This window comes from Emys orbicularis, chromosome 16 (assembly GCF_028017835.1).
Source record: "Emys orbicularis isolate rEmyOrb1 chromosome 16, rEmyOrb1.hap1, whole genome shotgun sequence".
In the NCBI taxonomy this organism is placed as follows: Eukaryota; Metazoa; Chordata; order Testudines; family Emydidae; genus Emys; species Emys orbicularis.
The window spans coordinates 718,659-741,128 of NC_088698.1; the positions used below are offsets into that span (position 1 = coordinate 718,659).

General features: G+C 54.7%; 1 protein-coding gene across 1 annotated transcript in view; it reads right to left on the reverse strand.

The window, feature by feature from the left end:
• The window catches only part of SEC14L2 (SEC14 like lipid binding 2), a 40,747-nt gene extending 26,093 nt beyond the window's left edge, over positions 1 to 14,654 (reverse strand). Inside the window, exons 1-2 of the mRNA XM_065417764.1 lie at positions 14,442 to 14,654; positions 7,029 to 7,104 (exon numbers count right to left, since the gene is read on the reverse strand). Coding sequence (XP_065273836.1) covers positions 7,029 to 7,104; positions 14,442 to 14,654 — 289 coding nt within the window. The remainder of the gene's footprint in view (positions 1 to 7,028; positions 7,105 to 14,441) is intronic.
• Between the last annotated feature and the right edge of the window lie 7,816 nt (positions 14,655 to 22,470).

The window sequence follows — 22,470 nt, forward strand, 5'->3', positions numbered from 1 at the left end:
CTACTGAGCCCCAACGAGCTGCACCTGGATCCCCCACCCCACTGAGCGCCACTCCCCCAGCATCTGGACCCCCCCCACTGAGCTCCCCACACCCAGACCCCCTGCCAAGCTCTATCCCTCCCACACCCACACCCACACACCCTTCCTGCTGAGCCCCAATTACCTTCACCTGGACCACCCTGCAGAGTCCCTTTGCACCCAGAATCCCCCAACAATCCCCTGTGCATCCAGATCCCCCCTGCACTTGAATCCCCCACTGAGCTGCCCGCACCCAGACTGCCCCACACAGAACTCTCTCTACCCACACCTGGATTCCCTCACACTAAGCCCCTCTACACTTGGAGCCTGGCCTTGCTGAGCCTGCCTGCCCACACCTGGTGCACCTGGCACAGAGGGGCAGGGCCCCAGGGTGTTTCTGGGGCAGGCCCCATCCTTGCACTGTGTCAGGGTTGGGTGCAGCCTCACTGCTGAGTCCGTGTCCCGGGGGCAAGCTGCACAGTGCTCTCCCACCTCTGTGCAGCCAGTGGCCTGTGTTCCCCAGTGCCATGCTGGAGCTTCCACATTTATTTGACAAATAAAATTTGCAGAATTTTGCAAAATAGTGTGTGCAGAATTTTTAATGTTTTGGTGCAGAATGTCCTCAGGAGTAAGAGCTGGAAGAAGTGGGGGGACAGACATTTAGTGAGGAAGCTATGGCAGAGATTGCACTAGAGCTGTGGTGAACAGGGCACTCCTGCAGGGGATCTTTGGGTCTGGAAAGCAGAACCAGGCTAGAGGGCCAGGGAGAGCAGAAAAAGACTCCAGCCAAGAAGGCCTGAGCGCAGGTTAAAGGGTAGCTGTAGTGGGGGCAAGAACTTTTGTTGGACTTTGAGATTTACTTTGTTCATAAAGCCAGGCCCCAAGGAGGGGTATTTTTGGCCACCAGAGAGCCTCTAGTGGAGCTTATTGATTTATTGGGAAACTGAGGCACAGTACCTCAGACCCACCCCTGGCTGTGAGGGGACACTCAGGTTGCGGTTTACCTATTATCACCATAGTTAGGACTGTACCTCCAGCTATGAGCGAGTTTATACCACACAGAGGATTCCTGCCACGGGAGCTCTCTGCATTTGTCTGGCCAGGTGCTGGGACGTTGCCCTTCTGGGCTGGGATAATAGCTGGTTACGACCTTGCTCTCCAGCTCTGAGTGCCTGCGCTCCCAGATTTAAAAGTAATGGTACGGGCCAGTTCCCTCTCTGCCTATCGCTGCCTCCTGCCTGATCCTGCCCTGGGCTCCTCAGCCTGCTGTGGTGACTATTTACATTCCTGCCTTAATTTTGCATCCATAGTAATAATGGCTCGTGCTCTCGCAAAGTACTAGAAATACTAGCCTCCTGCCTGAGTTCAGGGAAACACAGGCCCAAACCTGGGAGTGACACATCTCCCCAGTTTTGTGGCAATGTCTGTCTTTGATGAAGTGTGTGCACAGCACCCAGCACAATGGAGCCAGACGTGACACAGGATTCTCTCTGGGTAGGGACTGGACTGTGGTTTATATGACTTGGGAAGGGTTGGTTATTAAGCACAATCATGAGGACGATACGCTCATGTGTAACTCATTACAGCTACTCAGCACTAAAGTGATTAAACTTAATCTGAGAGCGCCCCTGCCTGGTAGGGAAGTATCACTATCCCCCAGGTCACAGATAGGGAAACTGAGGCACAGAGAGGTGAGGTCAGATGGGGTGTCAGTTGCAGAGCCAGGACTAGAACTCAGGAGCATCCTGACTCCTATAACAGGGGTGGGCATAAGGACTAGTGCTCTTTTCATCAGTAGCTCTCAAAGGAGGTCAGTGTCATTATTCCCAATTTACAGATGGGAACACTGAGGTGCAGAGATGTTAAATGACTTGCCCAAGGTCATGCAGTAGATTCAGGACTAGAACCCAGGTCCCCTAAGTGCCAGTCCGGTGCACTAGGGTACACTGCCTCTCCTTATCTAGTACTGGTAAAGAGCTTTGAAGAGGAAGCGGGCTCAGGAGGTGCCAGGGGTTTCCCAGGATTTTCAGTGAATGGGAGATAAACGGCAAGTTCTACTGATGTGTAAAATCTCTTTAAAGTACCTTCTTTCCCCCACCCCCACAGCCAGCAGGCTCCGCTGTTTGGAAGGAGGAGTAGGAGTGTGACCCCAGGCTCAAGCGAAGGAGACTGGCTTGTGGTGCAGGGGTGCACAGATCAAAGGCTTTGCAACATCCCTCCCCCCTTAATAGCTCCATTTATGATCTCTCTATGAAGGGCTGCTAGGGCTTAAATCCCCTGGGTTCTGTCCCAGAGCAGCTTTATCTCACCTCTGCAGGAGAGAGGGTGAACTGTGAGCTCCTTTTATCACAGAAAGCTCTGTCACTTGCCCTTTCTCCAATCGCAGTGCTTATCTGCTTTGTAAAGTCCAACAGGCAGAGCCTTCGTGGTAGCTTGTCAAGTGGGGGAATCTGCCCTAGAAAAAGCACTGCAGCTATCTCCCAAGCCCTGCAGTGTTTGCTGGGGCAGTGTCCCCAACTGTCAGGACTTTATCCCTGAGCTCATGACATTCGGTGTCTTTTCGGCAAGTCCCAGCCTCCAAAGTCAAGGGATTAGGTGAGAATCACACCTAAGTACGTTTCTGGCCCTTGGGTTTGTGGAGAATAGCCTGACACTCAGACCCCAATGTCCCCTAAAGCAGTGGTTCTCAAACTTTTGTACTGGTGACCCCTTTCAAATAGCAAGCGTCTGAGTGCAACCCCCCTTATAAATTAAAAATACTTTTTTATATATTTAACACCATTATAAATGCTGGAGGCAAAGCGGGGTTTGGGGTGGAGGCTGACATCTCGCGACCCCCCATGTAATAACCTCGTGACCTCCTGAGGGGTCCCAACCCCCAGTTTGAGAACCCCTGCCCTAAAGGCACTGAAAGCAGACGGCAAACAAAAGAAACAGAAAGTTGATTGGATGCAGTGGTGGTGCAGATGTGCTGGTCCCAGGATACTGGAGAGCCAAAGGGGATGAGGGAATATCTTTTGTTAGACCAAAGTCTGTTGGTGGGAGAGAGACACTTTTGAGCTTACACAGAAGAAGCCTGAAAGCTTGTCCCTCACCAAAAGAGGCTGGTCCAGTGAGATATTACCTCAGCCGGCTTATTAAGTCTGGTGATTTTGAAGGCAATTGTGGTTTTTTTAATTTAATATTTATGTTTAACACATGGGATTGGCACACTGCCGCAGGGTGTGGAACCAGTACTGCAGATTACTCGGCTTTGTAGATACACATGTTAAGACCCAACCCCATAAATGGATCCACCCAAAAGGACCATTATGTGAAAGCCACGCAGTCTTGGCCAGCCCATAGGCACTGAAGCAGTGACCTCCTGAGCTAAAATCATGAGCTGCTGCAGCTTGAGTGAAAGAGCTGGGGCGCAGGTCAGGCAGAGAGGGGGCCCTCACACACACACCAGCTTCTATCTAAGGTAGGGTTACCATTCGTCCGGATTCTCCTGGACATCTCCGGCTTTTTGAGTTTAAAAATAGCGTCCGAGGGGAATTTGTAAATGTCCGGATTTCCTCCCCCATGCAGAGTGCGGCACGGCTGACAGGGCAGCTAGCCGGATCGAGCCACTCGCACGGGGCTCCGGCAGCCAGAGCCCCTCCTCCACTTCCCCCCTCCTCTCCCCTGCAGCTTCAGATCACTCCCCTCCTCTCTCTCCCCCCCCCCCCCCCGTCCCCTTCCCTGCATTTGCAGATTGCAGATCGCCGGCCATTCGCATCGGGCCTCCAGCAGTCTGGAGCTCCTCCCCCTCCCCTGCTGCCCAGCGCACCGCTCCGCAGCACTCTGCGAGGGCGGGGACCGGGCTATGCGCTCCGCTGGGGAGCGCGGCAGCGTGTCGGGCTCTGCATGGAGCCCGACACGCTGTTCTGAGTGGCACGGTAAGGGGGCCAGGGGGTCGGAGAAGGGGCAAGGGGGTTCTGGAGGGGCAGTCAAGAGACAGGGAGAGGGTTGGATGGGTCAGGAGTTCTGGGGGGGGGGCTGTCAGGGGGCAGGGGGTGTGGATAAGGTTTTGGAAAGTCAGGAGACAGGTAGGGGGTAGGGTCCTAGGGGGCAGATAGGATGGGGGGGGGTCTCAGGAGGGGGCAGTCAGGGGACAAGGAGCAGGGAGGCTTAGGTAGGGGGTGGGGTCCTGGGGGGCAGTTAGGGGCAGGGGTCCCAGGAGGGGGCAGTCAGGGGACAAGGAGCGGGGGGGGGGTTGGGGGTTCTGAGGGGGGCAGTCAGGGGGCAGGAAGTGGGAGGGGAGGGGCTAGGGCGGGGCTCCCACCGTCCTCTTTTTTGATTGTTGAAATATGGTAACCCTAATCTAAGGTTACTGCCCCATTCATGCACTCTTCTTCCCCCACCCCATGGCATCAGATGGATTTGAACCCATGACCTCTAGCATAGGAAGCAGGAGTCCTAAGACAGCTGGCCTACTCTGGCATCTAAGTGGATCCCCGACACTGCAGGGGAAGGAGTTCCTTTTGTTATAATGCTGGTCCCAACACTGAGGTTTGTAACAAGCCCTGGATTTTAATGACAGAACAATGTAAATTTGGGGCTAAGCTGCCTGGGCCCATGCTGTCCAGCTGGGTGCTTACCCATAAACTAAAAGCAGCCCGCTGCTTGGACAGACTGATCCCCCCAGCCCCTCCTGCTCTCAGTGGGTGCTGGGGGTACTCCACACCCCCTTAGACCAGAGGCGTGATCTCAGAGCCTTGTGGGTGTGTTTAGGGTCCTGGCTTCGTGGGGCCAAGTGGAAAGATCCTGATCTTGGAGGGCCCCTCTTTGGGGCTTGCTACAGTGAGAGCCTGGGAGGTCAGAGCCTATGGGGGAGCTATGCAAAGGTAGGAAGGGTGGGTGGGCCAGTCAAGGAGAGGCAGGCACCCCCAGCCCTCTGTGCTTTTAGTAGCCTCCCCCTAACACTGAGGCCAAGCAGACAGGACCCACAGAGCCCCTTGTACTGGGACTTGCCCTGGATCTGGCATTGCCTGGCCCAGCCACACTGGGCCCGCCCAGCCGCACGGGGATAGAAATCTCCCAGGTCAGGGCTGGACAAGTCTCTGAATTTTGGACTTTCCAAAACAGATAGCTGGAGAAAATGGGAGGAAGGGAGTTCTCTGTGATAACAGAGCTCACAGTTCACTGCCCCACCCCCTGCCAAGATAAGGCCCCTCATCAGCCTGTGATATCGGCCTGATCTGTACCAACCCACCCAGCTTCCTGCAGATGATGTCAGTCTTTGTTCCCTGCTTGGCTCTAACTGTGGGGTGTCCCACTGGTGCCCCCAGCTGGGAATTGGACCTGGGGATCCCCCCCAGGACTCAGGCTCCATGTGAGAGGAGCAGCGGGGCTGGAAACACTCAGGCCTGAGTGCTCAGGAAGCCATGTGCCCCCACAAGCCAAGTCAGCCCATTCATGCCCCAGACAGAGCAGGCTGGCTCTGCCATGGCCAGGGCCCAGACCTCTCACAGAGCTGAGCTCTTAGCCCTTTCCCCTCTGGGTTCCCCGCTGCAGGGCTGGCTCAGGCCACAGCTAATGCAACCAAGAAATGTGGCTAGCTCCCTGCGCCTGCTCACAGGGATTGTGTGTAACCCAAAACCACAGCTGCCCCAGACAAAAGAGCAGCTTCTCCCTCCCCCGATCCAGTTCCCACATCTGAACCATCTTCCATTGCACCCAGACACTGGCGGGTGTTGCATCCACGTGTGTGGGGCCCCTAATCCTGGGCTGCCCTACCTGTTCTGCCACCGCCCCCACAGGGGGTCAGACTGCTCTATTGTTCTCTGACTCTGAGAGAAACCAGCAGCTTAAAGATAAACCCGATATCCCAGGGCTGCTTGGAGCCTGGGGTCTGAATCCTACAGCAAAAGTGGTGCTAAGGGATTTCCTCTTCCCCCTCCTCCCAGGAGCTCAGCAGGGGAATCTCCCCCCACTAGCCATTCCCTCCTCTTGTGCCCAAGGAGGCATTTCCACCCTTCCCTGCTCAGTGGTGACATGCCCCCACTCCCTCTGTGGGGCAAACCTAAAACACCCCAGGCAAACTCAGGCCCATCCATTTTCTTCCTGTCTCGCAGGAGTGGGAACAAGAAGAAAGCTCCAGCAGTAGGGTTACCATATTTAAAAAATAAAAAAAGAGGACACTCCACGGGCCCTGGCCCCGCCCCCGCCCCAACTCCGCCCTTTCCCCGCCCCTTCCCCAAAGTCCCCGCCCTAACTCCCCCTCCTCCCTCCCAGCCACGGGGAAAGGGCTGCCCGAGCGCTACCGGCTTTACGGTTTGCCGGGCAGCCTCCAGACCCTGCGCCCCCGGCCGGCGCTTCCCCAGCGCAGCTGGAGCCCGGGAGGGGAAGCGCCCAGCCGGGGGTGTAGGGTCTGGAGGCTGCCCGGCAAACCATGAAGCCGGTAGCGCTCGGGCTTCGGGCAGCCCCTTGCCTCTGGACCCTGCGCCCCCGGCTGGGCACTTCTCCTCCCCGGCTCCAGCTGCTCTGCTCCTCCCCTGACTCAGACTTCGGCTCTGTTTAAGAGCCAAGCTGCCCGAGCCAGCGCTACCGGCTTCGGGCAGCCCCCATGCCTCCGGACCCCGAGCCGCCGGAGCAGAGCAGCTGGAGCTGGGGAAGGGAAGTGCCCGTCCGGCGGCTGGGGTCCGGAGGCACGGGGGCTGCCCGAAGCCGGTAGCGCTGGCTCGGGCAGCTTGGCTCTTAAACAGAGCCGAAGTCTGAGTCAGGGGAGGAGCAGAGCAGCCGCGGGAGAGGAAGTGCCCGGCCGGTATTTTTCCCGGACATGTTCGGCTTTTTGGCAATTCCCCCCGGACGGGGGTTTGATTGCCGAAAAGCCGGACATGTCTGGGAAAAACCGGACGTATGGTAACCCTATCCAGCAGTGGCTCAGTGCCTGCGGCTGATCTTGGCTCAAGGGGCTGGATGCTGGGGGGCAACTAGGGCTAGCTTGGCTCCACAACGCATCTCCTCTCTCCTCCAACCCCTGTTACCTCTGAGCCAGTGCAAGAGGAAGTAGTCGTCATGATGGGGAAGGGAGAGCAGCACGTCCTGGAGGTTCTCGCGGAACTGCAGAGAGAAGAGGAGCAGGGACAGCGTCATGGGCACTTCCCAGTGCAGGATCAGCAAAGCTGGAGGCACCAACTGGGCCCCGCAGGGCCCACAAGCTCAGTGTCTCAGTGCAGAGGCCAGAACTTCTCACCCAGCCCCCATGACCCGCCCCACCTCATCCCCAGGTGCTGGGCCCTGGGACTCCCAAGGTTGATCCCACAGTTAGACTTTAGTCAGGGCAGGGGCAAGGAGGAGGTAGACTCCCAAGGGGCACGTTGCATGCAATTGCCCAGGAAGTGCCCAGCTGCCAGGCCGCAGACAGCCCCATGCCTGCCCTGCCATCTGCCCAAGGCCTCTCACAAGTCTGACCTGTTTCCCTCGACCGCTAACACGGAAGGGCAAAGCGACTGCTGAGCATGTCTACAGCAGGATGTATTTCCTGCATGGGCTTTGCACTCCCGGAGCTGGGGGCTGCAGAACAGCAAAAGGCCTGCACCCAATGTTTGGGTCCCAAGTGGAGATGCCCAGACTGCAGTGACTTGTGGGCGGGGGAGAAGGGCCCTCTCCCTTTCTGCCATCGCTTATACCACAGGCCAGGATGGCTGCAGGCACAGAAGGAGTATTGGGGAATTTGGGGAGGAGGGGGGGGGGCAGGGAGCTGTCTAATGAGGAGCTCTTCACCATGGCAACGTACCCCTGCCCCTAGAGATCAGGGTTTCAGGGAAGACGCTGTAGAGGTGGAAGAGACCCATTAGGTCCCATCTAGTCCAGCCCTCTGGGCTGGAAACAGGGTTGTTCTCTCTCCAGTCTAGCTGCAGGGTCCCATGGGAGGCACTTCCACCACCTCCCCAGCAGGCCTGTCCGCAGCTCCGGAGATCTTGCTGGTGGGGTGTTTCCCTGCTGCTCCTTTCTAACGCATCACTCCGAGGGGGCATCAGCTCCTTACACCCCACGCCATGCAGCAGCCTACGCAGTACAATTGCCTGTGGGGCTGATGTCCTTTAGACACCCAGCACCCCCCACCCCCAAGTTGATATTTCAGTCCTGTGACCCATCCCCACCCGTGAAGTTCAGTGCCCTGGGGTTCAGGCTGGGGCTCCAGTTGCTTTCAGCTTGGGTCTCTCATTCGCAAGGGCATTTCAGTGCTTTCATCGATCGCGCTCGGCACACAGCTCTGGTTTTCATGCTGCCACTGCCAGATCAAGGCCTTGGTCCTGATTGTCAAAGCCATGAGCCAGTGAGGAGCCAGCTCATCAAGGACCATTCCCCAGCGATTGTTTGTGCCATGACCCTTCTGCCACTTGGGCAGCGCAACGGGGTTGTTACTGCTCCTGGGAATAGCCCTTGCGTAAGGGGACTCCCTGGCCAGCATAAGAGATGTGGTGGAAAAGGGGGCTTGGCCTCAGCCCTGGGGCTCCTGTAATTTAAACTGGGGGCTGCCCAGGCCCAGACTGCCCTGGGAATAGGGGGAAACCAAGGCAGTTTAAAGGCACAAGCAGGAAGCGAGCAATGAAGAAGCAGGACCACTGGTCACTCAGCCCGCTGTGCTCCTTGGGAAGTGCTGGCACAGAGCCCAGGCAGGGGGGAGATGGGGTCTGGTCTGGCTATGGAACCAAGCTCCCCGTGAGATAAGCCTAACCCAGGGTCTGACCATCCATGGGGGAGTGCACGGGGCCCGCCTCTGGGATCAAGCCTTCCTGCCCTAGCTGGACTGCCAGTCACCACAACACTCCCCCGTCCAGAGCAACGCTTCCCCAAACCACCCCAGGCAGAGCTTCCTGGAGGGGCCAAAGACAGCATGAAATCTACTGGGGGCCTCCCTACACCTGGCTAACTAACCAGCTCAGCCCTGGACTCGGCTGTGAGGGGAGCCAGATGGGGTGCTGGAGCCTGTTTAATTCCTTGCAGTGCTGAGGGCAGGGCAGCACATCCCACCCCGGGAGAGGGGATGCTTGTCATGCTCAACAGTGGCTCCTTCTGGCCAAGTGAGGAACAGCACAGCTGAGCTGGAAGGGAAACGGGGGTCAGTGCTACAGGGTAGCCCTGATCTCAGTCTCCCAAAAGGGGAGGCATTAAAGCAATCTTTAGGGGTCTAAAGGGGTCTCTAGGATTCCTGAAGGGAACCTTCAGGTGCTAGCATAGGGCACAAAGGCATGTGGATGGCGGCATGTGGGCAATTTGTGTTGGAGGCAGCATTTCTCTCCTTGGGCCGGCAATCCTCATCTGAATCACAGAGCTGGCCCCTGCCCAAGATATGGAGAACGGGGGGGGGGGGGGGGTTAATGGCTGGGAATCGCTATGCATGCACCCCCTGCAGGCTGCTGTGCAGCGCAACATTGGCATCAGTTTGAGAGGCAGCAGGGGAGCCCAAGCAGGTGCCCTTGGGTCAATGGCAAACCCAACATGGGGGTGCAAAGGGCAGGGGAGGAATCAGTCACAAATAACAGATGTGTGAGTTAAGCCTGAGCCTGCAGGTCAGCTGATCCCCCCCCCCCCCCCCCCCCTTTCCCAGGACACACACCAGGGTCAGCCACGGCTGCACCAGGGCAATGAATAGCATAAATCTCAGAGGGGCAGAGCACTCTAAATCCTTCCCTTCCCTTCTTAATGGGGCTGGTTAGATTATTGTGGTCTGAAATTAGGTGTAATTAAATCTGGGATTAATTCCTTTGCCTTGAGAACAGCACCACAGAGGAGAAGTGCGAAGGGAGGATAAGATGAAAGCCCAGCAGTAGCTCCGGGAAGCAGGAGAGGAGAATTTCCAAAGATCTGTTGTCAATTAATGCTGTGCCCCAGCTCTGATTCCTTGAATCAAAGATATTGCACAATAGAGATTTAAATTATGTGCAACTATGCATCAGATCAGACCCTCTGCAGAGAATATAACACTCCTCAGTTGGCAAAACTTCCCCGACCTTCCCAGTGCTTAAAATCCATCTCTCTCTAATTCGACTGTCCATCTAAAATACCCCCTCCATCCTCACTAATCTCGTCCCAGTTTGCCTCTTATAATATAAAAACAAGGGGACCTCCCAAGACATTAAAAGGCATCACAGCTAAAACTGATAGGTGGAAACACTTTAAATGTCTAATTCATCTCTGGAGCTCGCTGCCACAAGACACGGGTGAGGTAAACAGTTTGATAGGGTTTTGAAAGAAGTGTAAGGTGTTTATAGCGATGATCAGAAAGAATAAAAATGTGTAAAGGAGATCAACCTTCCTGCTCCAAGGTATAACCGCACACCCATAAATCTGTGGCTAGAAATGGTCCCCAATGGGCTTGTTATGGACCTTAAGGTCCACATTTTCCAGACCATCCCTGATTTTGGGTGCTGATTTGAGACATGATTTTCCAAGTGCTGAGCACCGCCAACCTAATTTGAACCAAGGGAGCTTTGGGCCCCCAGCATCCCTGGAAATTTGGCCTCAGATCTCTCACCGCCCACAGTCTGGGAGGCAACTTTGGAAAATGTGGCATTATTGTCCCTTATGGAAGGGTTTTGATGTCTGCCTCTGAAGTATCTGATGCTGGCCACTGCCAGAACCAGGACACTGAACTAGAGGGACCTCGGGTCTGTTCCAGGCTAGCAACTCCTCTGTCCTGCTACAACCCGAGTCAAAAAGGCAGAGCAGTCTCCAAATTGCCCCTGGTTCCAGCTTCACCTCAAAGGGGGAGACTTGGACATCCCCAGCCTGTCTTTTGGGGTCTTGGTTTGTTTGAAGTTTCTGTGTCTACACATTTAAAATCAATTGTAAGCAGTAGCGCAAGGTATTGGCTTGACAACCCTGCAGGCCCTACATTTAGCCACAGAAGAGGTCAAACAGCCAGCGACAGGATAAACTGCCCCCTTCCCCCTCACTACTATGCCAATGTGCCAGGAATTCACCTCTTGGTGTGAGGGAGGATTCAGTCACTGGGCCAGGCACAGACATGCCAAACCCATGGAAAAAAACACAGAAATTGGGCTTGTTTTTGGCTTAATTGGCTTGTGAGTTGCTTGTTGGCTAGTTTTTGGCTTGTAGCTTGTTGCTTCTATTTTTTGATCGGGTCCCAGCAAACAGGGGCGGGCAAGCAGGGGCAAGGGTGGGGAGAGAGTCAGGGGTGCACAGTGGGCCCACCACAGTCCCAGACTGCACGCCGGGGGGATCTAGTCACATCGAGTGTTGGGGTTCTTAGGGATTGGCTTGTTTGGGGTTTGTTTTGAAATGGCATTAGCTTGATTTTTGGCTTATTGTGAAAGTCAGGGTGCTTATTTACCATGTGAAAGTTGGCAACTGTGGCCAGGCAGTCTTTCATATCTCTGCTGAGGCTGAATCATTCTGGGTTTCATGTGGACACCGATGCATTTCACAGAGGGCCCTGCGCGGCTGTTAGACAACAGTGACTCTTAGTTGCTACTGAGCTGGGATCCTGGGACCCATGTTCCATGATCCTTTAAAGGAAGACACGTATCGTTGTTTGGAATGATGCAACAGATCATCAAAACCAACTGAACTGCATCCAGAAATAAATCAGTGTGCAATCGGATTCTCCCCTGCCCTGCCCCTTGTGAGATCGCTGACACCTGTGCAAAAAGGGTGTGTGTGAAATGCTGCCCAGAAACTTTGCACAGGAGTCAATGGCCATGCAAGGTGCAAGAATCAGGCTCCCGGGTCTAACACCAGAAATCTGTAGAGCTGAGACTTCCTCTGATGAATGCAGATTTCAATGGGGAAGGCAGCCACTTTTGAATGCTGTTTCGAGGTGACTTTCAGATGATCTTTAGGGGAGCTATGAATGTAGTTCTACACTAAGTTACTGTCACTTGGACTGGTTTACTTTCTAGACAGATAGAAGGACCTGGACTTGTACATGATGATTAGCTGCAATCCCTCCCTCACTCCCACACAAACACACCACAGAGAGCTCCTGGGATGTCCCACTCTTAACCCACAGCCTCCCTCTCCCTTGAATGCCAGGAAGTGGGATGGGGGAAGAGGTTTCCCTGCCAGCCAGCATCTCTCGCTTTCTTTTTATTTTAACTTGAAAGTTCCATTGAAACTGACAGGAGAAGTCATGAAAACCAGCTGATGAGAAGAATGCAAAATAGAATTGTTGATCGCATACGGCACTTCTAGGGCTGCTAAGGCTCCCCAAGCACTAATTAACACTCATGGCTTCCCCAGAGAAGTAGGGAAATAGAATTGTCCCTATTTTATAGCTGGGGAAACTGAGGCACATAGGTTAAGTGACTTGCCAAAGTCCATGCAGGTAGAGCTGCAAACAGACTCCAAATCTCCCAGGACCCACTGGCACACCTTACCTACAAGGCTGTTCTTTATTCCTTAGAGGAACAGGTTTAAACCCCTATAGCACACGTGCTCTTCAAATGCAGTGGGGGCTGGTTCTCCACCACCTTGTGCCGTCATTAGCACCTATGCCCAGTGCATGTAAAAATGCTACCAAAATTCCCTTCCCCATTTACACCTGTGGTGGAACTTCCGGCTCACGCTGCACACCTGGCTCAAGGGTCTGCAGGAAGGGGGCTAGCCGGAGCTCATTGGGGGTGGGTGCAGTTTGCCTTCATGCACAGATCCCTGCCCCTACCTGCCTGTACATACACTGAAGCACATGCTGTATGACAAAGCCACGTTTTGCTCCCCCAGACTGATAAACGCGCATTCAAAGCTGACAGCTCTTCCCTCTGAACACACTGGGGAAGAGGTTCTCTCAGCCCAGCTGAGAAAACTCCCTTGCTCCATAAAGGGAGCTCTGAGCCAGTGGCTGCCACCAGCAATGCTCACACTTCCCAAGTATTTGTAATACTGGTGGGGGGTTGTATGTAAGTATGGATCCAACAATGCTGGATAGCAGAACAGGGGCCTTTTCCTTTAACACCCCCCTCAGCCCTCTCTCCCCTTCCTAAGTTCAGCACAGATGGGTCTAAGTTAGCATCAAAGGAAGAGCAGTTTCATAAAAGGCCCCCACAGGTGCACGTTGGGACAGAGAATAGGAAAGAGCAAATGCATGCAGAAGGGCAAGGGAGAGGAAGATGGGAAGGGGGGGGTGAAAGCTCACAAGAGGCAGGAAAAGTTCAAGGTTTACAAGGAGAAGAACAAAGAAGGGGCAAAGAAGCAACCATGTGAGTTAAACCATTTCTTCCCGTCTGGCCTTGCAAGAGGCACTATGACATGGGGTAGGAGCACTGGCTGTGGAGGGGCTCAGAGCTACTCCAGTCCAAACCCTTCTCTCCAGGAGCTGCAGGGAACAAGACGTTAGGCTTCACTATGCAAAGGCCCAGCTACTCCTGTCCAGGGAGGAATTGGCACTGCAGGAATGGTGGGGGCTGTGGGGCAGCTCCCAGCCTCTCCCTGCAGGAGAACAGGGTAGTGGTGCTTTGTGCAGCGAGGACCCCGCAGCTGTGCACTCAGTCACCTTTCATTCAGAAGCTGCTTAAGGAACAATTGCCGAGTAATCAGCCTGCGGCCCTGAGGCTTTTCCACCAGACACAGGCCATGAATACTCCCTTGTGTCCAGTCCCTTCCGCTAGTCGCCAGGCAACCACATGCCCCAGTGGAGGTGCCAGCTCTGTCACCTCCAGGACCCAGCAGTGTCCCATTTCCTAATGACACATCTCGGGGTATGGAGGGTGGGGGGGGTCCTATTCCTAGTCACCCTGAGAGCTTCCTCTGCCCCTTCTGCAGTCTAGAGGGAGCTCATTAGAGGCTCGGCAGCCCCCAGAAACCCAGCATGATCACGCTCCCATGAGCCTCTGCCAATGCTTTCTGTGCTAATCACGGCTGGGACTGCCACTCACTCCCCAAACAGGCTCCTGTGTGAGTCAGCTCCTGGAGCTGGCCTGGGCTGCTCCGGGCACCCGAGTCCCACAGGTGCTGGGTGCTGAGGAGCGGGAGAAATCTCCTCGCAGGATGGTCCTGTGTAGGGTTACTAGATAGCAACTGTGAAAAAACAGGACAGGGGGTGGGGGGGTAATAGGTGCCTATATAAGAAAAAGTCCCAAAAACGGGACTGTCCCTTTAAAAATGGGACATCTGGTCACCCTAGTCCTGCGGAAAGCTGGGTGCAGGGAGATTTGAAATCTCGTTTACAGCCTGCGGGTGAGGTCAGGTAAACTGCCTCCCGGTCAGCCTGGGGGCACAGATGCGCTTTCTCCCAGTCCCTTGCACCCCTCTAAGATCCCTGCTTCTATCTAGGTGCTTATACAGTCCCCATCACTGCAGGATCCCAGCATCTCAAAGGCACAACGCTTGGGGAGAAAATTAACACCCCCTCCAGACCGCCCTTCCCCCACTGGAGGAGGTGTGGAGGAAGTAATCAGAATTGCTGAAGAATAGGGACTGTTGCTAGATCTCACCTTGGCTAACGCCTCTGCCTGCTTGGGGCTCAGATCTCCCACCCTGCCACTCATGGTCTCTTCTGTGTTGACCAGCTGGCTTCTGTCTGCAACCTCCTCCGACCAAGGCAGTTCATTCCAGACTTGATCTTCCTGTGCCAGGCTGCAAGCTCCACCTCTTAAAGGGGACTGCTCCCTGGCAGCCCTGATGGGTTTCAGACACGCAGGAAGCATGTAGGAGGCCAGGCAGGACCAGTTTTGCTGGAAGGAGAGGGCATTGTAGCCAGAGTGCTGTGGCAGAGGTGTTGGGCAGGGAGCAGTCGCCCCCGTGCGTGGCTGGCACTGTCTGGTACGGCCCTTGCCCCTTGACGACCTGTGATAATAGACGGTAACTTGTGCCTCTGGCCTTGGACTCTTGCTCCGTTGCCCAGTTTGCCCTCTCGGTCACTAACCCTGTCCTGCCTGGGCACAGCCGCTGCCGAAAGCTTTGATGGTCCCTGCAGGAGTGTGTTTGCACTGAGAAGATATAGGAGATTTTGATGCCAAGTTTTCGTTTTGTTCCTTTGGATCAAAATTATGAATTCACCCAGAGATCCCGCAGTGTCTGCACTGCCAACACACAGGACATGCCCCACTCCCCAGACACGGCTGACTTTGAATGCCTTTGTCCCAGCCCAGAGTTCTCCCCCTCCCCTTTGTCGTTTTTATTTTGCAGACACACTGTTCCCTTGCATTCTCCAGTCAAAGCACCCAAGGAATCGGAGGTCTCTCAGCAGTCCCTGAGCAGTGCTGAGCACCCACAGCTCCCACTGACTCCAGGCCAAGTTCCTTCAGGGTCAGGCACTAGGGTCCTGACCTTGGGTGGCGGCTGAGCTAAACTCCGTGCAGCTTAGAGGATGGGGAGAAGAGAAAAGCAGCCCTATGCCACCTTCCTGCCTGAGTCTGAGGCCCTCCAGGGAGTGGGTCAGCCCCTGGCACAAGCTAGACCAATCAGAGGGCTGCTCTAACTTATGCTTAGCTGCAGTGGTACCCAAATCCCCATTCCAGCAACAAGAAGTGTGCAGAGGGCACTTCCACCATTGTAGGCTGTGATTGCTCTCTATGGCAGGAGCTGTCTTCTTTGTTATTGCTCTGTACAGCACCTGGCACAATGGGGCCCTGATCCTTGACTGGGGTTCCTAGGCGCTACAAATAGTTAAAAATATCAAAACACCCTCTCCCACAGTTATGCCCCGTGCTGGGAGCTGCAAGTTCTGAGCCATTCATCTGGCTCTGCAGCAGCCAGGCCAGGGGCTACTGGCTATGCGGCTTCTTTACTCCTGCAGAGCTGGGGTACATGGGCCACAGTGAAGGCCAGAATCAGGGCCTAGGTCCTTCTGTAGCTATCAGGCAGCTTCTAGACTCAGGCCGCAACTGCTAGAGAGGCCATTGCCAGGCACCGGGGAGCAGGGTTGGGGTGTCCATGGCAGAGACACCAGAACTGCATCTAGCCTGGCAATAATCAAAAATTCCTGCACCATTGAGCTAGAGCCAGCGCAGCTGCCCAATGGACACACACACTAATGTGGACTGAACCCAGGTGTTTTAGCCCCATGGTATCTAACCTGGTACAGGCTATTATTGTTCGTATTGCAGTAGCACCTAGAAACCCATATCATAGACCAGACCCCCATTGTGCTAGGCCTGGTGCAGCTCCTTCCATAGTCTTCTCCCACCTTTAGCTTCTTACCTGCTGCCCCCCTCACCCATCCAGATCCCTGGAACAGATTCCCACTTTGGGCTGTATAAGTAGGGGCATTGGCAGCAGATCGAGGGACGTGATCATTCCCCTCTATTCAACATTGGTGAGACCTCATCTGGAGTACTGTGTCCAGTTTTGGGCCCCACACTACAAGAAGGATGTGGACAAATTGGAAAGAGTCCAGCGGAGGGCAACAAAAATGATTAGGGAGCTGAGCACATGATTTATGAGGACAGGCTGAGGGAACTGGGCTTATTTAGTCTGCAGAAGAGAAGAATGAGAGGGGATTTGATAGCTACTTTCAACTACCTGAAAGGGGGTTCCAAAGAGGATGGATTTAGACTGTTCTCAGTGGTAGCAGATGACAGAACAAGGAGTAATGGTCACAAGTTGCAGTGGGGGAGGTTTAGGTTGGATATTAGGAAAAACTTTTTCACTAGGAGGGTGGTGAAGCACTGGAATAGGTTACCTAGGGAGGTGGTGGAATCTCCTTCCTTTTAGGTTTTTAAGGTCAGGCTTGACAAAGCTCTGGCTGGGATGATTTAGTTGGGGTTGGTCCTGCTTTGAGCAGGGGGTTGGACTAGATGACCTCTTGAGGTCCCTTCCAACCCTGATATTCTATGATTCTATGATTCAGAGCCACCCGTCCCGTCCCCCCCTTCATATCTTGCCTTGAAGCCCTACTTCACCCAGGAATGCTTCAGATGTTGCTGTCTGCGCTAATAACCTCCCCACAGCCTCTTGTCCCCTGATGAGGGTCCCAGTTGGGCGGTCCCAGATGGAGTGGGATAAGTGGCGCATCCTAACCTAACCCTAATGTCATTGCCTCACCCCGTATCCAGAACGGCCCTGTTCCCCAGCCACAGGCCTCTGAGGTCACCGCCTGTACCCAGAGTGACCCTGCTCCTCTCCTCTGTGAGTTCAGTGCTATACCCCTGTATCCAGGGATCCTGCCCCCCTCCCCCAGGCCTCTGTGAGCTCACTGCTACACCCCTGTATCCAGGGACCCTGCCCCCCTCCCCCAGGCCTCTGTGAGCTCACTGCTACACCCCTGTATCCAGGGACCCTGCTCCCCTCCCCTGTGAGCTCAGTGCTACACCCCTGTATCCAGGGACCTCCCCTCCCTGTTCCCCAGGCCTCTGTGAGGTCACACTGCCTTACTCCTGCCCAGAGCAGGAAATCAGGGGCCCGCTGGCATGGGGACCTGAAGGGCCCAGCTGGGATTGGTGGGGGGCGCTGACCATAGGGTTGCCAGGCATCCGGTTTTCGACTGAAATGCCTGGTCTAAAAGGGACCCTGGCAGCTCTGGTCAGCACAGCTGACCGGGCGGTTAAAAGTCCAGTTGGCCGCAGCAGTGTCCCTCTTGCCCCTAGGCAGAGGGGCAGCCAGGGAGCTCCACATGCTGCACTGCCCCGAGCGCTGTCTCTGCAGCTCCCATTGGCCGGACAGGGTAGTGCAGAGCCCCCTGGCTGCCCCTTTGCCTAGGAACCAGAGGGACATGCCCAGTGGCGGATTAGCCAACGGGGCCCATACCCAGGGGCCCTGGCCAATTGGGGGGGCTCCGGAAAAATGGGCACCCCTGTGCCCTGACCCGCTGCACCCACACCCGCCCGGCGCTCCTGCCAGGGAGCAGGGTTGGGGCATGGGGGCTTGCCTCGCTCTGCCCGGCATTCCTGTCGTGGTGGCAGGAGCACCAGGCAGGCAGAGCGGGGCAAGCCCCTGGGCCGGACCCCACTCCCCGACAGGAGCGTCAGGGGACAGAGCAGGGCAATCCCCCAGGCCTGACCCCATTTCCTCAGTAGGAGCGCCAGGGGTTGCGGGGACCGCCACTTGCAGTGTCCCAGGGCCCCACAAAACCGTAATCTGCCTCTGGATATGCCAGCCGCTTCCATGGCCACCTGAGATAAAAGCCGCCCGGAACCCACACCCCGAACCCCTTCCTGCACCCCAATCCCCAGCCCCGAGCCCCCTCCAGCACCAAATTCCCTCCCAGAGCCCACACCCCACAGCTCCACCTGCACCCCAACCCCTGCTCCAGCCCGGAGCCCCGTCCCACACTCCAAACCCCTCGGCCCCACCCCCGAGCCCCCTCCTGCACCCCAAAGGCAGAGCTCAAACTCCCTCCCGAACCCCAACCCCCTGCCCCAGGATGGTGAAAATGAGCGAGGGTGGGGAAGAGCAAGCAATGGAGGGAGGGGGGATGGAGTGAACAGGGGGGCCTCGGTAAAGGGGGGGGCAGATTCGGGGCCTCCAGGCAGGGGTGGGGCAAGGATGTTCGGTTTTCTGCAGTCAAAAAGTTGGCAACCATAGCTGACCAGAGTGGGATGAGGGGCCCATAACTCTAACCCCGTCCCTAACTCTCACCACTGTATCCTGAGTGACCCAACGGTGGTGTTAATGGAAATCAGGCTTTTCTGGTTTTCTGATTGTCCTGAAAATCAATAGGGTTCTGCCCAGTGATGCCTAGAACATCCCCTGACATTCTGGAATTGATCCAATGTGTTTTTCAAAGCTATCACAGTACAGACAGACAGCTCGGCCAATTATTATTATAAACAATGGACCAGAGAACTAGGATTTCGGATACCTGGTGCACGCACAGATTTACTGTGTAATTTTTGGCACATCACCGTAACATTGGTACCTCAGTTTCCCCATTCATTTCTAGTCTGGGAGCTGGTTGAAAAGGTCACAAATATTTTTGCAGATTTTTTTTCTTTAAAAAAGTGTCAATTTCAATTTTTTTGTAAAGAAAAAATGCCAACCATTCGATAAGTTGGTTGGAATAACACACACAAAATGTTTTCCTTGATATTTCAGAAGTATTCATCCAGCTGCATTGATGAGACCCTGAAGGCTTTTTTGCCAGTGGTCCACAAGCTAATCTAGCAAGACTCTGAACCTCAGACCAGGCGAGCTTTTAATTCCTGATCCAAAAGAGCGTAATGAAAAGCCTCTGCTTTCAAATGGAAGCCAGGTAAATTGGGGATTGATCCACCTTGATGCAGAGGGGTCTCGACTCACATTGTTTGCAGCGGGGAACTGAGGGGTGTTTAGCTATTTATGGTATGAGCCCCCCAGATCATTCCCTGATACAACCTGAAAACTGATACAAACTGCATTTGATCAATACTTTGCTCCCATAGAGAGACCTAAAGCTCAGCAGGGTGCTGCAAATGGCCAGGGGTTAAGGGCCTCATCCAAGATCATTACAGTCAAAGGAAGTCTTTCCAATGACTTCAGTGGATGTTGGATCAGACCCAAAGTGGGGAAATTCTTGGCTTGTATGTTACCTAAAGATGCCAGGCTGGCTTCTCCACTGCTTGGCACCTCATGTAGCCAATTACAGCTTTGCCGAGGGCGTGAAGTGCAGCCATGCCGATGACTTTTCTTGGCACAGGTGTAAGTGACTGCACAAGACAGCAGAGAACCAGGCCTAGCTTCCCTGGGACAATTACGGCTGTTACTACGGTAATCCGTGCATGATCCTCCCAGCAAAACATGTAAGGACTGTTACAAACCCCTTCTGCCCCAACTATCTCCTGGGAGGCAACCAGAATCACTCGGCTTGGGGGCAGTGTGATTGGGACATGGCTGCTCTTGAACTCCCTGGGCCTAATTCTGCCCGATTTACATCCTGTATGGGGTGCAGGGATGTAAGTCAGGGCCCCCTGCTATGACAGAAATGGTTTGAGATAGGGGTGAATAGTCATTAATCAGGGAAAACCTAGGACCTGTTGGGCTACTCATTAGGGTTGCCAGTTTTGGTTGGACATATTCCTGGAGGTTTCATCACATGACATCATCTTTAATTAAAGACTCTAGGACAATCCTGGAGAGTTGGCAACCCTACTTATTTACCAGGCTGTCTCCACTATCAAAGCCGGGAGGGGAAGCTACTCTGTTATCCTTACTCTGCCTGGCTGGCTCTAACAGGAGCTGCTGCCGTCAATGGATACTGGCCCCTGCCATGTGACCGGGGCATGGGCTACAAGCAAGTTTGGTGCCCAAATCCCACTGGCTTCCCCTCGGGAAGAGCTATCGCATCCACCCTGCGGCTCTACGTCCCAGCCACCCCAAAGGTCCATCCTACGGCAGGAACACATGGCAATTAACCAACACCAAGGAGAGTAGCTCTGAGAATGCCAGGTCCTGTGTTGGCAACAGTGCACAGCCACTAACGGTGGGAAACAGCAGCAGCAAATCCACGCCCCACGTGGTGTATCAGCTTCAACAACCAAACAAGCCCCTGCAGACAGACAAGAGAAGCAGCCATGCCATTGGGAAGCCATGGAGGGTCAGAGATGGGAACTGTTTTCAGACGTCCCATCAGAGGCAGCTCAGTCGTCTCATCTGTCGGGGGATATAGTCACCTCTTGTGTGTGTTTGCAGCTGTGGGGCTAGGCTAAGGTTAGGATTTAGTTGCATTTGATTTAAAAAAAGAAAACAAAGCTGGAACTGTAGCCATTGGCATGAATGGATAGTTCCCTGCCCTGGAACAGGTCCCACCTCCTAGGCCAGCTCCTTAGTAATAGGAAAGGGCAAATCTGACAGAGACGTCTAAACTGGCTGGAAGGGAAACAGATCCAACCTCCTGCGAAAGAGGCACGTCAGCGCTGTGGTTGCTTGGTTCTGCCAAATGTAAAGGGCCACCCCTAGAAAGGCATTCTGGGGAAAATAGTGAACCTAAGAGAGCGAGCCAATAGTGAGACGCTACCAGGAACCCGGAAGCTCTCTAGGAAGGGGTCGTTTCTCTCTTGTGCCTATTGTTGCTATGTCACTGTGAGTGCAACATCTTGTAACCTCGAGCTATGGCAGGTGAGTGGAGCTAGAACAAATGATCTGTCTTTTACCACAGCTTCTGGGAATCAGCCACTGAAGATGGTGCAGCTCCATTGGGTACCCTGGAGCAAAGCTTGGGCTTTGGCTGCCAGCAGAGGGCTGGGGTAACCCATCTAGGCTTCTAGTCCTGTTTCCTCTGGGTTCTCTGTTAAGTGACTGTTTCCCGTTATTGATGTTGGAGGGGATGGCTGCGGGTATAGACTGCAGGGGTTGGCTTGTTATTTCCTCTTTGGCTATTCTAACCATTCAGGGTGGCGGCAGGGTAAGCAAGGATGGTCACCTGTGTCATGGGAATAGGGCAACCGGCACCCCCATTCCCTCTCTGGGCCACCTCCTCAGCTGTCAGCCTTGTGCCTTTTCCTCTCCTGGGGCAGAATCCTGCCGTTCTACCACTCCTGGGCTACAGCACCTGTGTGTTACCATGCTGACTGAGTGCAGCACCTGTGGTTCTTCCCTTCAGGAGTCCGACCGGGGTGAGCAGTGACCCGACAGATGGCTTAAACCAAAGTACGGTTGTTTTAACAGTAGGAATAAAGCATTTAGAGAACAATGCTTTTAAAGCAGTCCACAGGCATGGCTTATCATCCCCTCCTGGTGACCTCGACCAGGGGTGGGCAAACTACGGCCCGGAGGCCGCATCTGGGGGCCTCCAGATGTTTTAATTTGGCCCTTGAGCTCCCGCCAGGGAGCGGGATCCAAGGCTTGCCCCACTCCGCGCGGCTCCCGGAAGCAGCAGCATGTCCCCCTCGGCTCCTATGTGTAGGGGCAGCCAGGGGGCTCTTCCCCTTGAGTCTTCTAGGCTGAGATTCTGCACGCTGCCCCTATAGAGTGCAGCACAGGGGCGGAGGGTCAAACCAACTTCACACCACATTTGTGCCTTTGGATTATGAGCTGGCTGGGGGCCGGCAGGGTCCTTGGAGTAGATGAGCAGCTGCAGAAGTGCCCTGATTTACAGTCACCTCCTGATGGCTCCCTAGGAATCCCCTCGGGGGCGGACTATGGCCCTCGCCTCTCATGCCCTCAGTAGTTCCTTGTGAGGGCCTGTGCCAGGGGAATTCTACCCCGGCCTCCCGTTGCACAGGTCTGGCCCTCTACGTTGCTGGAGTGGCATATGGGGAACAGGATCTGTCCTCTGGCTTACTCTGGGTGTGGAGTCCCAGCCTCAGGATAGGCCCAGAGTGATGTGAACTGGAGCTGTGCTGCCAAATAATATTGAAAGGAGTTTGGGAGAGCTAGCTCCCTCCGGATGGGCAGCTGCTGAGTTTGCAGGCACAGCCTGGCGTTGTCTCTTCTGTTCACCTGCGTACATGGAGAGACATGTCAGAGGATTAATGAGGAGGCTTTGGAGAAGGCCAGGAGAGTGTGCCCTCTATGACTGTATTAATCCTGCCATGGCTTAAATGAGTTGTGTGTTCTCCAGATGCTCAAATCAGTAATTGCTTGAGTTAGGACACAGTGCAGAGCCAG